The 17,863-nt window shown below is 40.8% G+C and overlaps 1 protein-coding gene across 1 annotated transcript in view; it reads right to left on the bottom strand.

The window, feature by feature from the left end:
• The window catches only part of LOC150080917 (uncharacterized), a 408,289-nt gene that overhangs the window by 256,940 nt on the left and 133,486 nt on the right, over nt 1–17,863 (bottom strand). The window contains exon 5 of the mRNA XM_090380855.1: nt 3,443–4,322. Within this exon, the coding sequence (XP_090236981.1) occupies nt 3,443–4,322 (880 nt within the window). The remainder of the gene's footprint in view (nt 1–3,442; nt 4,323–17,863) is intronic.

Below are 17,863 nucleotides of genomic sequence, written 5' to 3'. Positions count from 1 at the left end.
ATAGAAAATGGTTAAAATAGAGAAGCAGCACAGACCACGAAACCTTTAAAAGAGAGAGAGCTCGTTTCCTTCGCTTCAAGAGAGAAGCACATCAACAGTATATATTATCCCAAATTACAAAATCCAGGAGAATTTTCCCAAAGTGCAACAACCATCTCAACTTGGATGAAAAGCTATTTGCGGAGTGGACTCGCATATCTTTCGATCATCAAGATGCGACCACTGAAGTTTCAACCCTACCTAGTGTAAACCAGAAAACTCTTTCTGCCATGGATGATGTTATTATCACTAAGCAGCAGCTCATCGACGTGGGAAATGTCCTGTCCAACAAAGCTACTAAGGGCCCTGACGGTATACCACTGTTTATAGTTAAGGCGTGCCCTGTGTACATTGTGGATCTTCTCTTAAATATCTTCCAGAAGATTCTAAAGACAGGCACCATACCGGAAATCTGGAAATCTTATTATTGCAAAGAGGGTTGTCGACATCACCCCACCTTGAGGTGGGGTGATGTCGACAACCCTCTTTTCAATCCTACTTGAACCATTCCTCGCAAAAAATCCAAATTTTAGCTCCTTCGCTGATGATCTAAAATTCTTTATCAATTCAAAAGACCTCAAACAAATACAAGAAATTAATAATGAAACCTACAAGCAAATTCAACAGTTAATTGGCTTTTTACAGCGAGCTGGACTCCAACTCAACAATGCCAAGTCAGCCGACATGACAATCATGAAGAGGAAGGTCAAGAATGACATTCGAATTACAGTTAATGGTGAGTCAGTCCCCAGAGTTTCATCTCATACTGACCTGGGACTAACCTGGAATGAAGACTTAAATTTCAAGAAACACTTCCTAGAGGCAAAAAAGAAGACCTATGCTGCTTTCTAGGCTATCCGCCAGGAGCTCGCAGGCTGTCACAACACCAAACTGATTGGACAATACATTAATAGATGTCTCTCATCAATACCACTATAAGCCTCAGAAATCTGGTCCTCTGCATCTACCACTCGATGTAACAAATTCCTGTCAATGGAATATTACATTCTGCGGTGGCTGAACCGTCTGGGAGGGAATCCGCTCACCATTCGAAATCCATTCTCCTAGTCAACCTAGGCATGACCTCCTGGACGCTCACTGTCCTCAAAAAAAATCTGTCAACACTCACCAAGCTGCTAACTTGCCAGATTGATGCCCCATCAATAGACGATATCATCGCACTAACAAGAGGAAGAAATAGAAGCCATCACCCACTTAGGATGAAGCTATCAAACTTGGACTCCCTAAAAGGAATGTTCCCATGTAACACCATTGAACACTACAAAATAAATGAAAATAAATAAATCTGTTATGTTAGTTGCTGATAAAGAAGTCAACCTGTGTATTTAACTCTTCAATTATTAAGATCTATGTTATTTCAAAGTGAATACAATTAAGTAAATGTATATATCTATTTAATAGTTATTATACAATAATTATATTGTAAAGATCTTAAAATTTGCATAAAAGTGTATAATGTATATTTCAAAATTTCTGTACACCCTCTTAGCCCACTAGCTGTACAGGGGGGGGGGGTGAACCTTGTGTTAATAAACTGATGGTAATAATAATAATATTAGATCAGCTGTTACTTTCAGCTATATAAGCACGCTCTGCAAGAGTTGCAGTCATTCCCTGCTTGTGTCAGGATGGCGAGTTACGTGCAGTTGACATCACGAAGAAAGAGTGCTATTGTTACGTGAGGAAGGATGTTCTTCCCGTCATACTGTTTATAGAGTGTCTTGTAATCGGTCGACAGTAAGTAGATTTCTTTCCAAACTCAAGAATACTGGTTCTGCTGATAGAAAAAAAAGGAACCGGACGCAAACGAGTCTCTACGCCAAAACAGGACCGCGTTTTGAAGCGCTATGCCTTAAAAACCATAAAGCTTCTTTGGCTGAGCTGAAAAGAGAATGTGAAGAACATGCAGGAGTGGTAGCAAGTGCAGTAACAGTCAAAAAACGCCTCTTCAAAAATGGACTTGTAGCCCGTCGTCTTAAAAAGAAGCCCCTCCTCACACAATAAATGAAGAAGGCCCAATTAATTTGGTGTAAGGAGCATGTCAAATGGACCCCCGAGCAGTTTAAGTCAGTTATTTTCTCAGATGAGAAGAAATTGAACCTGCATGGCTCTGATGGTAGACAAACGATTCACCGTAGACGTGGTGAAGAATACTATCCAGACTGTATGGTGTCTACAGCGAAATTCCCTACCAGCCAAATGATATAGGGGTGCATTTCATATCACCTGCAGTTTATAAAACGTACCGTAAATGCCAATGGATACCTGGCTATATTTGAAGGCAAATTGCTGCCAACCATTAGAGACCATTTCAACCTGCCAAGTAACTGCATCTTTCAGGACGACTCTGCTCCTCGTCATCGGGCGAAAAGTGTAAGTAGGCACTTCTGTAGTTACTTTAGCTTCGTTTCTGCATGTTCGACAGTAATGTGTTTACGTTTGTTACAGGTGAAAAAATGGTTGGAAGAACGGTCCATTACAACTCATAGCTGGCCAGGAAACAGCCCGGACCTGAATGTTATAGAGAACTGTTGGCATCGTGTGGAATCTGCAGTTTCCAGAAAGAAACCAAAGACCCTTCGTGAACTTCAGGAAGCCATAATTCGTGTTTGGAACCACGAACTATCGGTTGATTATCTTCAGAAATCGATATTTTCAATGCCTCGACGGTATGCTGCTGTCATCAAGGCCAGAGGCGGTTCAACTAAATATTAGTTTGCACCTGGTGAACTTTTCATTTTGCTTTCTATTTAAAATAATAAACTGAAGCAAATTGAGGGCTTCTGATAACATTTCAGCCATAATTGTCGTGTTTACCAAAACTTGGTAAACACGACAAATGTTCATTTTGGAATGTTTCGAGAGCACCTGTCAAATATTACTTAGCTTTGTCTTAACTATTAATAAATATCTTTTGTTTATATTTCTATTTGTGATGCTGGTCATTAATGTAACATACCATCGCGAAAATGGGTTAGGTGAAATTCCTAGGTGATGCACTTCCTTTGAACACCAGTGTATTTTGATGTGTATGGTTTTTTTTTTTTTAAATCTGATATTCTCTCCCTTTGAGATAAACACTAATAACTCAAACCACGATACATGGAAACTTCAAGTGCGCATTCATATTAAATGCAACCCTCTGGACTGCGTGTATGCGAAGGAAAGTTGCAAATTGTGAAAGAGAACAGGTGGTTTAAATGTTTCGCACAGAGCTAATAGTTATTTTCTAATTCAAAACTCAAGTAAACTTTGTGAGGCTCATTTGTCCACAAATAAAGGGGAAACGGAGTGAGAGGAACGAATTATATCTGGAGGAACCTGCACGTAAAGCAGAGAAACACTTTGCAATATTAAATGGAAAACGCTCAGAGTAACTTACCTGCTGCTCAAGTAGTTGCCCAGTAGAGATTCAATATCAGCACTTGTCACACTAGCTAGGTGTCCTCCTCGTGACTGGCACATAGCGTTGGCATCATGCCAGGAGAGTGAAGTCAAATCAACACTGTAACAATAAAGATCGCCTTCTATCCAACCGTAATCACACCCATAAATCGAGTCGTTAGCTGACGTTATCTGATGGCGCAGGCAAAAATGGATATTGGGATTTTCCAGCAGATGGCGCTTTACGTACAACCGGAGTAGTACTGTAGTGGGGAGCGGCTGAGATGTTTTGCTTGTCCAAGAATCACACACAGTCAGAGACTTGTCCCCAATATGGATTTGTGCATAACCTCGTTCACAAGATGTCCTGTTTGGCTGAGTAGAATGCATTATGGTTAACCATAAAGTATGGTTTAAAGGCACGTGAAGAAAATGAAAACACATATCTTCGGATACGTTCACAGAAGTTTTGATGCATATATCGCTAATGGCTGTGGCGACCCTGTATTCGGAACAGGGTCGGACCACGTTGTACAGAACAAGAAAACGACCTCTTGGCTTTAATTCCCCTGATGATCGGAAGGCTAGCATAACTTCGTGACCTAAAGATATCAACGTCCTTTGGGAACCGGGAACACTTCCAATTGTGTTACACAATTGGAACACAGAACCTTGGTGCAGAAGCGGAGAAATCGTCAGAGCTTCTTGTTTACAGTCACGTTCCATTGATATACTTTCTACTGATAAGTACACATAGCTCCCTCTAGAGACAACTACAGTAAATATGCACAGCATGGAAGATACCACTGAATTCCAAGAAGAATCAGAGGTAATAGCACCTTCTGTCACTTTAGCAGCATCGATGGTGACGTTGCATCCTGCTCAAAAGAAAAGAAATGAAAAAAGAACAAAAAATCACTTTTTCAAGAAATCGAAATTTATTTGATTTGGTAAAGAAACGAATAGAAAAGAAAATGTATGATTTTATTTTTTTAAGCTGGTAATTCTATTTTTGAAAGAGGTACCAATGGCTGTGAGCAGAAATACTGATAGCAGTATTAAACTTTTCATACTGGAAAACAACTGATAATATTTATGTATACTGAAACCTATTTATAGGTTTCAGTATACATAAATAAATAACAATATAATACGAAGTTAATTCATTCCCATAATTCTCCCTTGACCTATTGTTCTTTTTAACAGCTGTTCCCATATTTGGATAGGGTAGATTTAAGCGACAGTTTCCTAACACATGCAACTCAAATTATAAGTTTCAAGATATCTCTTGCAACTTTTTGCGTTCGCATCAGATTCAATGCATTTTTATTCAGCCACTGATTTTATAAAAACTACTTTTCAGGAAACAAGGTAATTTCTTCATCCTTTTTTTTAAAAACTAATAATAAACGAACAATATAACTTCAAATATCAATAATATGTTATATCAAATATTAGTAACAATATCAATATTAGTAACAATATCAATATAACCCCAAATAACAATATAACCTCTAAATTAACCAAAGCTAATAAAAAAAGCAAAGTATACTACACTGAGTCGACAGAAATCATGGGATACCTACCTAGTAACGGGTAAGACTACCTTTCGCCCGGATAAGGGCAGTCACACGGCGAGGCACTGAATCCACTAGCTCACGAAAGCGTTCCATGGGTATTTCCATCCCACTACACTGCCCACTAGGGCAGTGTAGTTTGTGATCTTCTTACGTAGGTTGACAAGATGCCGTAGGAACGATAGATTTTTGTCGATGACTACTCCAAGGTATTTCATTTCGGCTTGCAGTTTTATGGTAGTGCCATGGATCTTTATCTGCGGCGGTCTGGTTGGTGCAAGCGTGCCCGTCAGTAAGACAGAGCAGGTCTTAGCAGGTGTTAGCAGTTATGAGCCCATTCTTGTACCACTGTCAGCGCACGATTTGCATAGGTCTCTAAGAAAGCCCTGGAGTCTGCCCCCAGCATCAAGATCAGGTCATCCGCGTACGCTTGTGTTTGGACTTCTCCAAGGTCGATGTTCAAGAAGTCATCCAGGACTTAGTTCCAGAGCAGAGGCCCTAGAATGGAATCCTGCGGGCAGCCTCGGTATATATGTCTTAAAACGTGACTGTAGGGGGTCTTCACCATGATGTTTCGATCTGAAAGATAGCTACCGATGCAGCTATATAGATTCTCCGGGAAGTTGGTTCATCTGAGTCGACCCAGGACACTCGGCCACCATAACACGTTCACTGTCCAGGGAATCACATGTGATGCACAATCGTTTTTTGTAATACGTTCAGGCATCATATGTGATTCCCAAGTGTCTTGTCAGCTTAAACATTTTTAAAAAATTGGACTTCTGACCTATGTTTTTAATCTTTTGTGGACTTATTAACAAGAAAATATTTTTTTAGAAAAGTTAATGAAATCTATCGTTCGAAATCTATCATTAAAAATCTATCGTTCCTACGGCATCTTGTCAACCTACGTAAGAAGATCACAAACTACACTGCCCTAGTGGCCATGGTAACCCGGCGGGACTGGGGCCTCAATAAGCGAACCCTGGCGCTCCTTTATAAGACCGTTTTTATCCCTGCCATCACTTACGCCTCCGATGTGTGGTTCGAAAAGACGCAGACTGTTGTCAATCGCCGAAAGCTAGAAACCATCCAGCGCTTTATCCTCCTAGAAATAACAAGAGCTTGTCGTACAGTCTCCACCCATGCCCTGCAAGTCCTAGCAGGTGCACTACCTTTAGACCTAGAAATTGTCCCCACAGGTCTACTCTATCAACTCTCCAAAGGAAAATCAGACACAATATTAGACTTCATCTCTGATCCACTCAAAAACAGGACTGCAGAAGAAAAGAGACTTATCACCCATTTAACGCAATTCTGGCAGACTAGGTGGACGGAGTCTACAAACGGAGCGATAACCCGAAAATTTCTTCCAGAAGTCCAAACAGTTTATCCCAAATGCCCGACATGGTTCTCCCCAGCCCTACAAACCACCTTCCTTCTCACAGGGCACGGTTCCATTCGTGCAAAACTGACTTGTTTCCATATAACAGACAACCCTCTGTGTAACTGTGGATCCCAGGAAACCTGGAACCACCTTATGTACCATTGCCCGCTTTACGAAGATCTTCGACGCATTCTCATCACACAGATTCATTACCTTCCGCAGGATCAAGAAAACCATCTTCTGGAATACGAGCAACAACATTACCGCGCCTATTCCAAGTTTGACAAAGTTCTCTATGCCGGGCAACGAACTTTACCTGAACCGTAAATCTCCGCCGGAATAGTGCCATACAACTTCTTCCTTGGTTCATTTCAGGAGTGACTCAACCACCAGCACAGCTCAAATGCTTCCATTAGGCCTTCCTAAGCACGCTGCCTTGCGTGGTCCTTTGCCTCCACTCTCTGGGCGGGAGGGGGAGGTGCCTCCTGGTCTTCCCCCTCGCCGCCCCTCTTTTCCCTCTGGTGAGGCATGGACCTGCTCCACTGATTTGGGGGTCATGTTCTCTATGGAATCCTTATCTCTGTCTTTTCCCCCAGTCTTCAATCTCCCAACCCCTCCCTCTAACTTATAATTACTAGTGTCCGAATCATCTCTAAATTGCTTGAGCCCTACACCCAAAAACGTAATAACATCAATTCGTAAAAATAGTACTTCTTTTGTCTGACCCTATCTATAACGGTTTTTTTATTTTATTTTATTTTTTTTTTAGGTTCTAGCCACTGAAATCTCAGGAAATTAGGTTGTAGGACCTGACAGAGTAAATAACTATAATACTGGTGTACTTGGTCTGTCTCCACGAGGCGGAGTATGGACAACGTTTGGTCCCATTAGGGGCCCAGCGGCTAAATGACCGGAGAAACAACGGTACACGACACTACACAGGTACAAAATCCATACACTTTTAAACCTCTGGCATTGACAGTGTTCTGTTTCACACTCACAATGTACAGTACGCGGAGATGGGGGAACCCCTGGTGCCATTTGACACTAAACACACTCTACACTCTCCGGTTGGCTGAAACACTCTCCGGTTGACAGTCAACAGCCACGTTCATCCACCACCACCTTTCTCCGCCCACAGCGCTGTATACGATGAGATTTATTCCGCCCAGTTTTTAAAACAAAACTTTATTTGGGACGACCGCAGCAAATAAAATTAAATGGGAGACTGTTGACTATGGTGTCTGAAACTAAATACTTGGGGCTCTTTATTGATCAAAAGTTGTCTTATTATGCGCATATAACCCATCTACATAACAAGATCAGGAAATTTGCCGGTTATATTATAAGAGTATAAAAAGCAGATTGGGGTGTCTCTAATAAAACTTTGTTTCTATATTATAAAGTGGTGTTTCTGCCTATGGTTACGCATGCAGTGGGAGTTTGGTCTCACAGAGTGGCTCTTGTTAGATTTCAGGCTAAATTAAACTCACTGCAAAGAACTCAAAACCAAAAGAATGGAAGAGAAGTTAAGAACTACACAGCGAAGAATGGAACGAATTATATTGGGAATCAGACTGTTAGATAAGAAGAGAAACACATGGATTAGGCAGCAAACTCAAGTAAAGGACATTCTTATCAAAACTAAAGAACTAAAATGGTCTTGGGCAGGACACATAGCTCGAAGACATGATGACAGATGGACTAAGAAAATAACAGAATGGTACCCAAGAGGAGCTAGAAGAAAACCTGGAAGACAAAGGCGGAGATGGATAGATGAAATTCATGAGTTTTTGAGTAGTAAATGGATGGCCAGTGCTCAAAACAGAAAGAACTGGAAAGTTGCTGGAGAGGCCTTCATCCTGCAGTGGATTGAAAATGGCTGATGATGATGATGATGATGATGCAAAGAACTATGCTTCTCAGTATATTAAGGATATGTAGAACTGTAGCTAAGACTGCACTTCAAGTAATGGCTGGGGCAGTCCCCTTGGATTTATTCGTGGCTTATCGAGGGCTGTGCTATGGCATTAAGAAGAAAATACCTACTAGACTTGGCATAGAATTTGATTTAAATTCTGACATTAAGAGGGAGAAGAGAAGAGATGATGTTTAAATGAGATCGTTAACTTGTGGCAAACAAGATGGGGCACTGTATCTTCTGGTCGAGTGACAAAGAAATTTATTCCGGATGTTACCATTTTAAGTGACAGAACAGTTCGAAGCTGGTTTACCTAAGTTTACGGATATCGTTTGTAATAACAGGTCACGGCTCGATGAAAGCGAAGATATTTCAGTTGGGACTTTCGGATACAGATCTCTGTTTTTGTGGCGAGGTTGAAAGTTAGCACCATACGTTATATGTTTGTACAATTTATGTTAGTGTCAGGGGAAATAAACAGAGAAATCATTGCTGAGAATGAGTTAGGTCAGGAAGAGATATTCTTATCTAATAGGAGTGTATTTCAATTATTCCAGGATTTTACAAAGGGAGCCTTCGAATTGAGAAAACGCCTGTTAAACAGTTGAACCAGAATAGTGCGTTGGAAAGATTATTTAAGTATGTCCAGAATGCTCAAGAGACTAATGGTGGTGATGAGGATTTTTTTTTTATATACTGTACATATATTTTTAAATTTATTTATTTTTTGTTATTATTATTATATATATATATAGCGCGGACACAGCGTGGATAAGCCTTGTCTGACCAATTTGATTGGATACTACGATGTAGTCACAAAGGAATTGGATGCAAAGAATAACTTTGATATCATATATTTGGAAAGCCTTTGATACTGTTGCACATGTCAGACTGCTGCACAAATTGGAACAGTGTGGCACTAGAGGCAAATTGCTGCTATGAATAAAGGGATGGTTGAGTGGGATAAGACAGAGTGGTAATCAATGGACACTGCTCTCGTGGACTAATGTTATTAGTGGAGTCCCTCGGGGTTCAGTGTTGGGTCCATTGTTGTTTTCTGTATTTATAAATGAAATTGATGATGGTATATCAGGCTTAATGTCCAAGTTTGCAGACAATACGAAGGTTGGCAGGGTTGTTAATGACACTAATGACAGTACGCTGCTGCAACAGGATCTAGAAAAGTTGAGCAGATGGGCTGAGAGGTGGCAAATGAAGTTTAACATTGACAAATGTAAAGTACTACATATGGGAAGCAGTAACCCCAGATTCCTTTTCATTCTCTAGCAGTGTCAGTGACCTGGGGGTAACTGTGCGGGAAGATATGAAGTTTTCTGAGCAGTGCAGACGGTCTACAAGAGTAGCTCACGGTGTCTTGTCAACGGTATACAGGAAATTTTCTAGCAGTGATAAGGAGGTGATTATCCCTGCTAGATGGTCTGGCCACACCTTGAGTACTGTATACAGGTCTAGAGGCCTCATTTTAAGAAGGATGTAGAGCTGTTGGAACGAGTACAGGAAGGGCAACAAGATTAGTGAATGGAACAAAGGGTTGCTCTTACGAAGAAAGGCTTAAGTTTTGCAAATTATAGTGTCTGGAAACTAGGCACCTGCGAGGTGATCTGATTGAGGTGTATAAAACCTTGAATAGGTTGAGCATGCTCAATGCTGATGGGATTCTTCCTCTTGCTCAGAATAATCTTCTGAGAGGGCATAAATTCAAATTGAGGAAAGACAGTTGTAGGATAGATGTTCGGAAGTCTGCCTTTAGCCAGCGGGCGGTTGATTGCTGGAACAAAAAGTCATCTGTCGTTGTAGAAGTTGAATAGCTTAAATAAATTCAAGGCAGAACTTGACAAAGATTTGGAGCGAGTGGATGGGTGAAATGAGGGTTTTTTTTTTTTTTTTTTTGGTTGATGCTATATAAGGTTGCTTTCTTGCATCATGTGCCTTTGCTAATGTATATAATTTTATTTATTTATTTTTTTTTTAACCCTGGATTGTGCCCCCAGAAAGGTTTTTTTTTTTTTTTTTTTTTTGTTGTCTCATAACCTGAGACCTTATGCGTCCCTTCTACTGGAACCTTCCCCGTGGTGTGGACGAGTATCTAGTCGCAGCCTTCCTGGTGATAGCTGCTTCTAGGTAGCCAAGAGGTCAGCATAACACAACATGCATTAACTACACCAACATTACACTATTACACGCTGGCAGAGTCTGTTCAACTTACAAAGAAACGTGGTGGATTTGAACGGATGTTCTAGGAGCCACCCTACCTATACACACACACACATGTCCACATGTCTCCGGTTGCAAGACAGACGTCGACGGCCACGTACATCAACCACCTTTTTCCGCCCACAGCGCTGTGTACGATGAGATTTATTCCGGAAATGGGGTATTCCCGATGCACTCTTGATACTGTCGAACGGGAACAGTGTAATTTCTGAACAACCTTCGCGATAGAGTGACCCATGCTTCGGGCACCCACTATTATCCCTCTTTCAAAGTCGGTTAACTCACGACGTTTATCCATACTGACATCGAATTACTTAGATATGAAAATATGTACACAACAGCATGTTATCAAGTTAAATTATTCTCCAGGGAGCAGTCTTTTTACAGTACTGGAGTCATCCGAGCAGGCGGAAAAAGTTGGAACAATGTAGTGATGGACAGGTGCTCGCGAGCAGGTTCTAATTTCCTGTGACGTAGTCCTGAGAAGGAAGTCGATGGAGGAAGTTCTGCCTGTATTTTTTATCGACTGCGAACTTGTAGAGGTCGCCGTCCAAGCAGTGTATGAACTGCAGCATTTGCACGGGTAAGAACCGATCGGATAACTTTAACCGGTTTGGGGTGGTCTGAAGAACTGGATTTGCCCTAAGGGTTGGTACAGGGATTCTCCATAGTTAGCCCAGAAGTCTGGTTCCGAAATAATGCTAACCATCATTTTTACAGCAAAGACGGGTCTTCTCTCATGGATGATGGCAGAAAGACGTCTGATGTTTAGAGTTGCCGCCATCTTGGTCGTCCAGGGGGAAGCCGAAATTTCCATATGGCCCACTTCAGTAGCAAAAATTCGCCCGCGAAAATCCGTCTCAGATGTGTTGTGGCAGTTGAGGTCCAGACTTCTGCGCCATAAAGTATGACCGGATAGACACACGTCTTAATATATCTGCACCCAACAGCCTGGTCATGGAGATGCATAGTTGTTGCTTAAGCATCCACCGGAGTCGACAGAACTTTATTTGAGGTGGTGTATGTGTGGTAGAAAGGAGAGCTTTTGGTCAAAAATAACGCCCAGATCGGTGTGTTGCTGAACAGCAGAAATTGCGGATCCTCTTAGATTGGTTGCACCGTTGTTGGGTTCCGTTTGAGAGAGAAAGTGAACTGTTTCGATTTCTCAGGATTGATGTGAAGGCCGAAACAAGAAAGGAACGCCTCGAGGTTCTGGATTTTCTGTAGGCATTTGTGTAGTCCAGGCATTTGTGCAGGATTAAGGCAGACGCGTAGCTAGTTTTCGGGGCCCTTGGCAAATTCGTGGCTACGCGCCTTTTTTCGATAATTGGTAAACTCATAATAAATAATAAGTACAAAAATTGTTATATTAGGGTCTCCCGTAAATGATTACATATACTTTTATGTAATTATTTATGTAATCATTTACGTGTTTGTAAATTGTGTTTTGATGGACGAAAAATCCCAGTTTCTGGGGAAAAAACCTTGCTATCCACGCCTGAGATCGACTAACTCAGCCACGGAGGGAAAAAGCCCATTAAAGTTCCTCACGTCATCGACGGGATTCGAACCCGGTCCTTTTAATTTTAATTTTATAATGGAAGTTACAAGATCTGCCTTAAACACGTCACAGGGTATCGTGACTCATATGGAAACAGCAGATGGCGATTTACGGGTGAGTCATGATTTAATCCGTTGTGGAACCTGTGGAATGTTTTCCAAGGTCGACGTGGTGACTAATCCTACCTCACCTGGGGATTCTTTTCTTTGTGATCGATGTAAGGAGTGCACAGATCTTAAATTACAATTTGGTGCACTGAGGGAACAATTTGAGTCCCTGAAAAAACGAGTGCTTGCCCTCGAGAATAATGCATCTGGGAGCTCGTCAGGGACTCAAAACTCCAGCAATCTACCAAGTGATGCACACCCGATTCGAGCCTCAAAACAGAAAAACCAAGTGCAAACTACTCTGGTTAAAAAGGACATTGTTTTATTAGGAGATTCCGTTGTCAGGGAAACGGGGAATATTTTTTGTAATAAAGATAGGTGGAGCAGAACCAGGGTATGTCTGCTGGGAGCAACTATTGATGATGTCACCAACAGATTGTCAGATTTTCAAGGGGGTAAAGAAAATATTATTATACATGTGGGGACAAATGATATTAAACGTACACGATCTGACGATTTGTTGGAAAAATACAGGACCATGCTGAGGAAATGTCGCGAGCTAGGCCATAATGTCTATGTGTCTGCAATTCTGCCCAGACACGATAGGAGGTATTATATGTTAAGAGCCTTGTGGATTAACTCAAGACTTGAAGGAATCTGCAAGGCTTTAGGGGGTAAATTTCTATCAGCATGGCCCACACTTGTAGGTAGAAGGAATTTGTTTTGTAGAGACGGGATACACTTAAACAAAGGTGGCGCAAAGGTTTTTGCCAATATTATTGAGGATACCTTAAAGGTTCAGGGAAACTGCTAGTTAGGGGGGATGTGGGTAATACTGACACGCGTTTATCTGATAATATTGGTCAATGTAACTCTTGCACATACCTTAAGAGTTCTTATCTGTTACCCCAACTGGAAGTATTATCTAGATGTTCTGGGGGCAAAGACGTTTCACGTGAGCGGGTAGCTAATATCAGGGAAGAGAGCCTAAAAAACTTCAAGGGTTGTGTTAGGGTTGTTAAATATACAAGAACAGTAAATCTTAATTGTTTATACAGTAACGTTAGAAGTGTCGTCAATAAAATGAGCGCTGGTTAAAACAAGCGCTCATGCTGCTGGTTAAAACAAGTAACGCCCGAACTGCTGGTTAAAACAAGTAACGCGGACATAATAGGGCTTACAGAGACGTGGTGCCACCCGGAAATTGGGGATGATGAGTTTCAGTACGGCTTGTATAATGTATTTAGGAAGGATAGGTTAGATAGAAGGGGTGTGGGGTAATGCTTCTTATCAGAAGCAGCCTGAGTGCGACGATAGCTTTCCCGGATTCAGACATTTCACATGCTAGTATAGAGTCTGTATGGTGTGAGATAGTCGGAAACAAAGGTATAATGCGAGTAGGAGTAATCTACAGACCAGGTGATTGTGAAGATTATGACAAAAGCCTCCACATGCAAATGGAATGGGCAAGTAAGCGTCAATGCCTTATTATGGGTGATTTCAATTTGCCTCTAATCGATTGGAGTAAATGGGAAGGAAACTCGACAGGGGGAACAAAATTTTTAAATCAACTAGATGACTGTTATTTTCCTCTAGTACTTTCCCTGACAACATGTCAGGGAAAGTACTAGAGAAAAGAATATCCTAGACCTCATCATCACACATGAATCAGATGACATAACAGGGCTGACAGTAGAGGAACCAGTAACAGGAAGTGATCACGGAGTTCTACGGTGGATGATGACGAGAGAGGTAGCAGAAGTAAAAGGCAAAGGAATGGGTTTTAATTTCAGAAAAGGAAATTACGATGCCTTAAGGTACTACATGGCCTCTATTAACTGGGTAGATATCGCGCAGAGAATGAATACAATTGAACTGTGGTACGCTTTTAAAACATTAATCACAGATGCCTTGAATGCGTATATACCATTAAAAAAATACTCCACGAGAAGGGTTCCAAGTTGGATGAATAGTGAAGTTGTCGCATTACTTGAGCAGAAAAAGGTGGCATGGAAAGGTTACGGAGCAATAAAAAGTACTGAAGCCTATAACAGCTACAAGGTGATGTGTAATAGAGCCACAGAAAAGGTTCGACAGGCAAACGCATTTTATGAGAAATCACTAGCAAACAGAGCAAAGGGGGGGGGATAAAGAATTCTTCACATATATAAATGCCAAGAAGAGCAGGACAAACCAGATCGGACCTTTACGTAAGGGAAAGGGGATAGTAATAAATACACCAGCTGCCGTTGCAGATGAACTCAACAATTATTTTGCATCGATATTTACAAATGAAAAGCCTTTTGTGGCAATGGGAAATTGTGGGAGCGAAGTTAAAAAATATGTAATTAATGATATTGAAATTTCGCAAGATTATTTAATGAAAAAACTTTCGAGCCTACAGACCAGTAAGGCTCCTGGAGTTGATGGAATATACCCTATAATCTTAAGAGAGGCGGCAAGCGAGTGCATTGAACCATTGAGGCTAATTATGCGAGCATCACTAGGCTCTGGGGAGATTCCCTTGGATTGGGAAAGTGCAAATGTATCTCCCATACATAAGGGTGGCTCTAAAAGTGAAGTTGGAAATTATCGACCTGTCAGTCTGACTTCAGTAGTACGGAAAATCATGGAGGGAATGATCAAGGGTGGAATTCAGGATCATTTGGATCGAATTGAAATTCTCAAGGATACTCAGCATGGTTTTGTAAAGGGAAAATTATGTTTAAAAAATCTGGTTCGCTATTTCGAAAGGGTCACTCACGAGCTGGATTTAGGAAATAATTTCGACATTGTTTATTTAGATTTCAGCAAAGCTTTTGACTCAGTCCCACATGAGCGGTTGCTTTATAAGCTGGAACAGGTTGGAATCACTGGGAAAATCCTTAGATGGGTAGAAGGATGGCTTCAGGGCAGGAGGCAGAGGGTTGTGATAAATGGCTATTCCTCAGATTGGGTTGATGTAAGAAGTGGGGTTCCCCAAGGATCAGTATTAGGACCACTGTTGTTTTTAATTTTCATAAACGACATTGATGAAGGGATAGAGGGCGTGATGTCTAAATTTGCAGATGATGTTAAAATTGGTAGAGTAGTTAATGATCACTGTCAAGCTGAGCTTCTTCAGAGAGACCTAGATAGACTTCAGGAATGGTCAGAAAAATGGCAGCTATGCTTTAATCCAACAAAGTGTAAGGTATTACACCTGGGAAACAGTAATCCCAAAAAAACTTATTCACTCGGTGGAGTTCAACTAAACCCAGTACTGAAGGAAAGGGACTTGGGTGTTACGATACGGTTAGACATGAAATTCTCTGAGCATTGTAAACAGGTTGCAAGGAAGGCCCATGGTGTCCTATCGATGATCTATCGAACTTTTGCAAGTAGAGATGGGGACGTGATAATCCCATTATATAAGGCTTATGTTAGACCACACTTGGAATACTGTGTTCAAGTATGGAGACCGCACCTAAAGAAAGACATCGAGCTTCTTGAAAGGGTGCAAAGAAGGGTAACTCGCCTAGTGAGATCGGCAAAAGGGCGTCCTTATGAAGAAAGACTTCGAATATGTGGGTTGCAGAGTTTGGAAACTAGACACCTTAGAGGAGATTTGATTGAGGTGTTTAAGGCTCTGAGAGGCAACAGTAAAATGAATGAGGACAAAATTTTCAAGATTATAAATGATGCTAGAACTAGGGGACAGAAATTCAAGTTACGGGGGGAAATGTTTAGATTGGACTGCAGGAAGTTTTATTTTAGCCAGCGAGTTATAAATTACTGGAATAAGTTGCCTTCATGGGTGGTAGAGGCCGACAGTTTGGGGAAATTCAAAGGTCATCTGGATAGTACTTTCGGGTAAGGGAAGCGCATAGGATGATAGGTTTAATTTCCTTTTTATTTATTTATTTATTTTATATTTTTATTTATTAATTATTATTATTTTATTTTATTTTTTTTTTTTTTATCATTGTTTTGTTCGGATTTTTTTTTGGCTGGTGCAGCATAAGCCATAGGCTTTCTTGCACCATGCGGCCGTTACTAATACTAACACTAATACTAATACTTTTCCACCCGGTGTGGGGATGACGGTGACGATACCACTGTGCTACCCACCCAGACAAATAATAAGTACAGTAGGACCTCTGTTTAACAAACTTCTTTATAGCGAATTTTTCTATTTAGAGATAAATGTTTTCTTTTTACTGAATTTTTTTTAGAATTTTATTCATTACGAAATTTTTTTTTATATCTTAGTTTTATGGAAACAAAAATTTTTTCGTTCGAAGAAAGAAGAAAATTTTCCATATAACGACTGCATTACGAGATTTAACTGGGTACACGTCATTCGCACCCATGGCCTTCAAGCAAGCAATAGTGCTGTTCTTACACCCGAATTAAAAGATAAAGAGATTACCATCTGTAACTCAGTGGGACCCGTAAAACCTATCTGTCTACCTGTCCCACATACCGAGAAGTCGAGCTGTTCAACTACTTTCTGTGTATCCATAGCCAGTGAGCAGACCAAGGTGTATTAAACATTCAGACATTAGGCTCTGGTCAACCTTCTATTGTAAGCACCCTGTTAGAGATTTAGAAGAGAGTGGTTTTCCTTTATCCCGACAAGCGGTTCATCTGTTCTTTCGTGGAAGTGAAACGGCACCGTTTCAAAGCTATTGGCCTACCATCCAGCACAATATGAGATACAGAGGAAACGATGCCTCCCACACTACTATCGTAGTTTTTTCTTAAGAGTTATCTATGGTGTATCCACACCGATATTATATAGATATAAAACTCTTACTCTTAGCATATTATGCCTTGTTGCATTTAGTTATTTTAAATTATTCCACTTCGAACTTTTGTTGCTAACACATTAATAAATTCATTCTGAATTTCTTTTTCTTTTTTTTTTTTATGTGAATCCCAAACACGAGAGGTAATAGAACCTATAGTACTTAGTACCGTGCTTGGGTTGGAGGTTGAAAAGACGAAAGAAGATATTTGTTGACATTGGACTTGAACTTCTGTAGATTGTAATTTTCAGGAAATACGTATGAAGGAAGGTTATTCCAGAAAATGGCAATGGAATGAATAAATGAGGAAGATGAAAAGTTGGTTCTGTGGGTTTGAAGTTGGACAGTAAATGGATGTTGGCTGGTGGTTGCACGTGTTCGGACTGTTTTGAAAGAGAGAGCGGGAATTATAGAAGCCAATTCAGAGGAACAGTGCTCATGGAAATATCTGTAGAAGAGGCATGCAGCAGAAACACTGCGTCTATGAGACAGCGAGTGGAGAGACTGTTAGAGATGATTCATTAATTAACCTAACTGCCTTCTTCTGAATGGAATCAAGAAGCCTGAGAGAGGTTTTGGGGGTACCACCCCAGATGTGAGAACAATATTCCACGACAGGGGGATTTGCGATTTATACAGAGCGAGCAGCTGTTTGGAAGAAAAGTAACGCCGAGAGCGAAAGAGAAAACCAAGTTTTTTAGATGCAGAGGAAGCAATATTTGTAATGTGCTTGTGGCAAGAGAGATTAGGAGTCAGGGTAATCCCCAAAAGAGATATATCATTTTGCCTAGAAATCGGAGTGTCACTAAAGATAAGCATTGGAGCAGAAGAATCCTTTTTT

Source organism: Mastigoproctus giganteus, chromosome 9 (genome assembly GCF_048544385.1).
Source record: "Mastigoproctus giganteus isolate SK-2022 chromosome 9, ASM4854438v1, whole genome shotgun sequence".
Classification (NCBI taxonomy): Eukaryota; Metazoa; Arthropoda; class Arachnida; order Uropygi; family Thelyphonidae; genus Mastigoproctus; species Mastigoproctus giganteus.
This window is presented reverse-complemented; position numbering and strand designations above follow the sequence as displayed.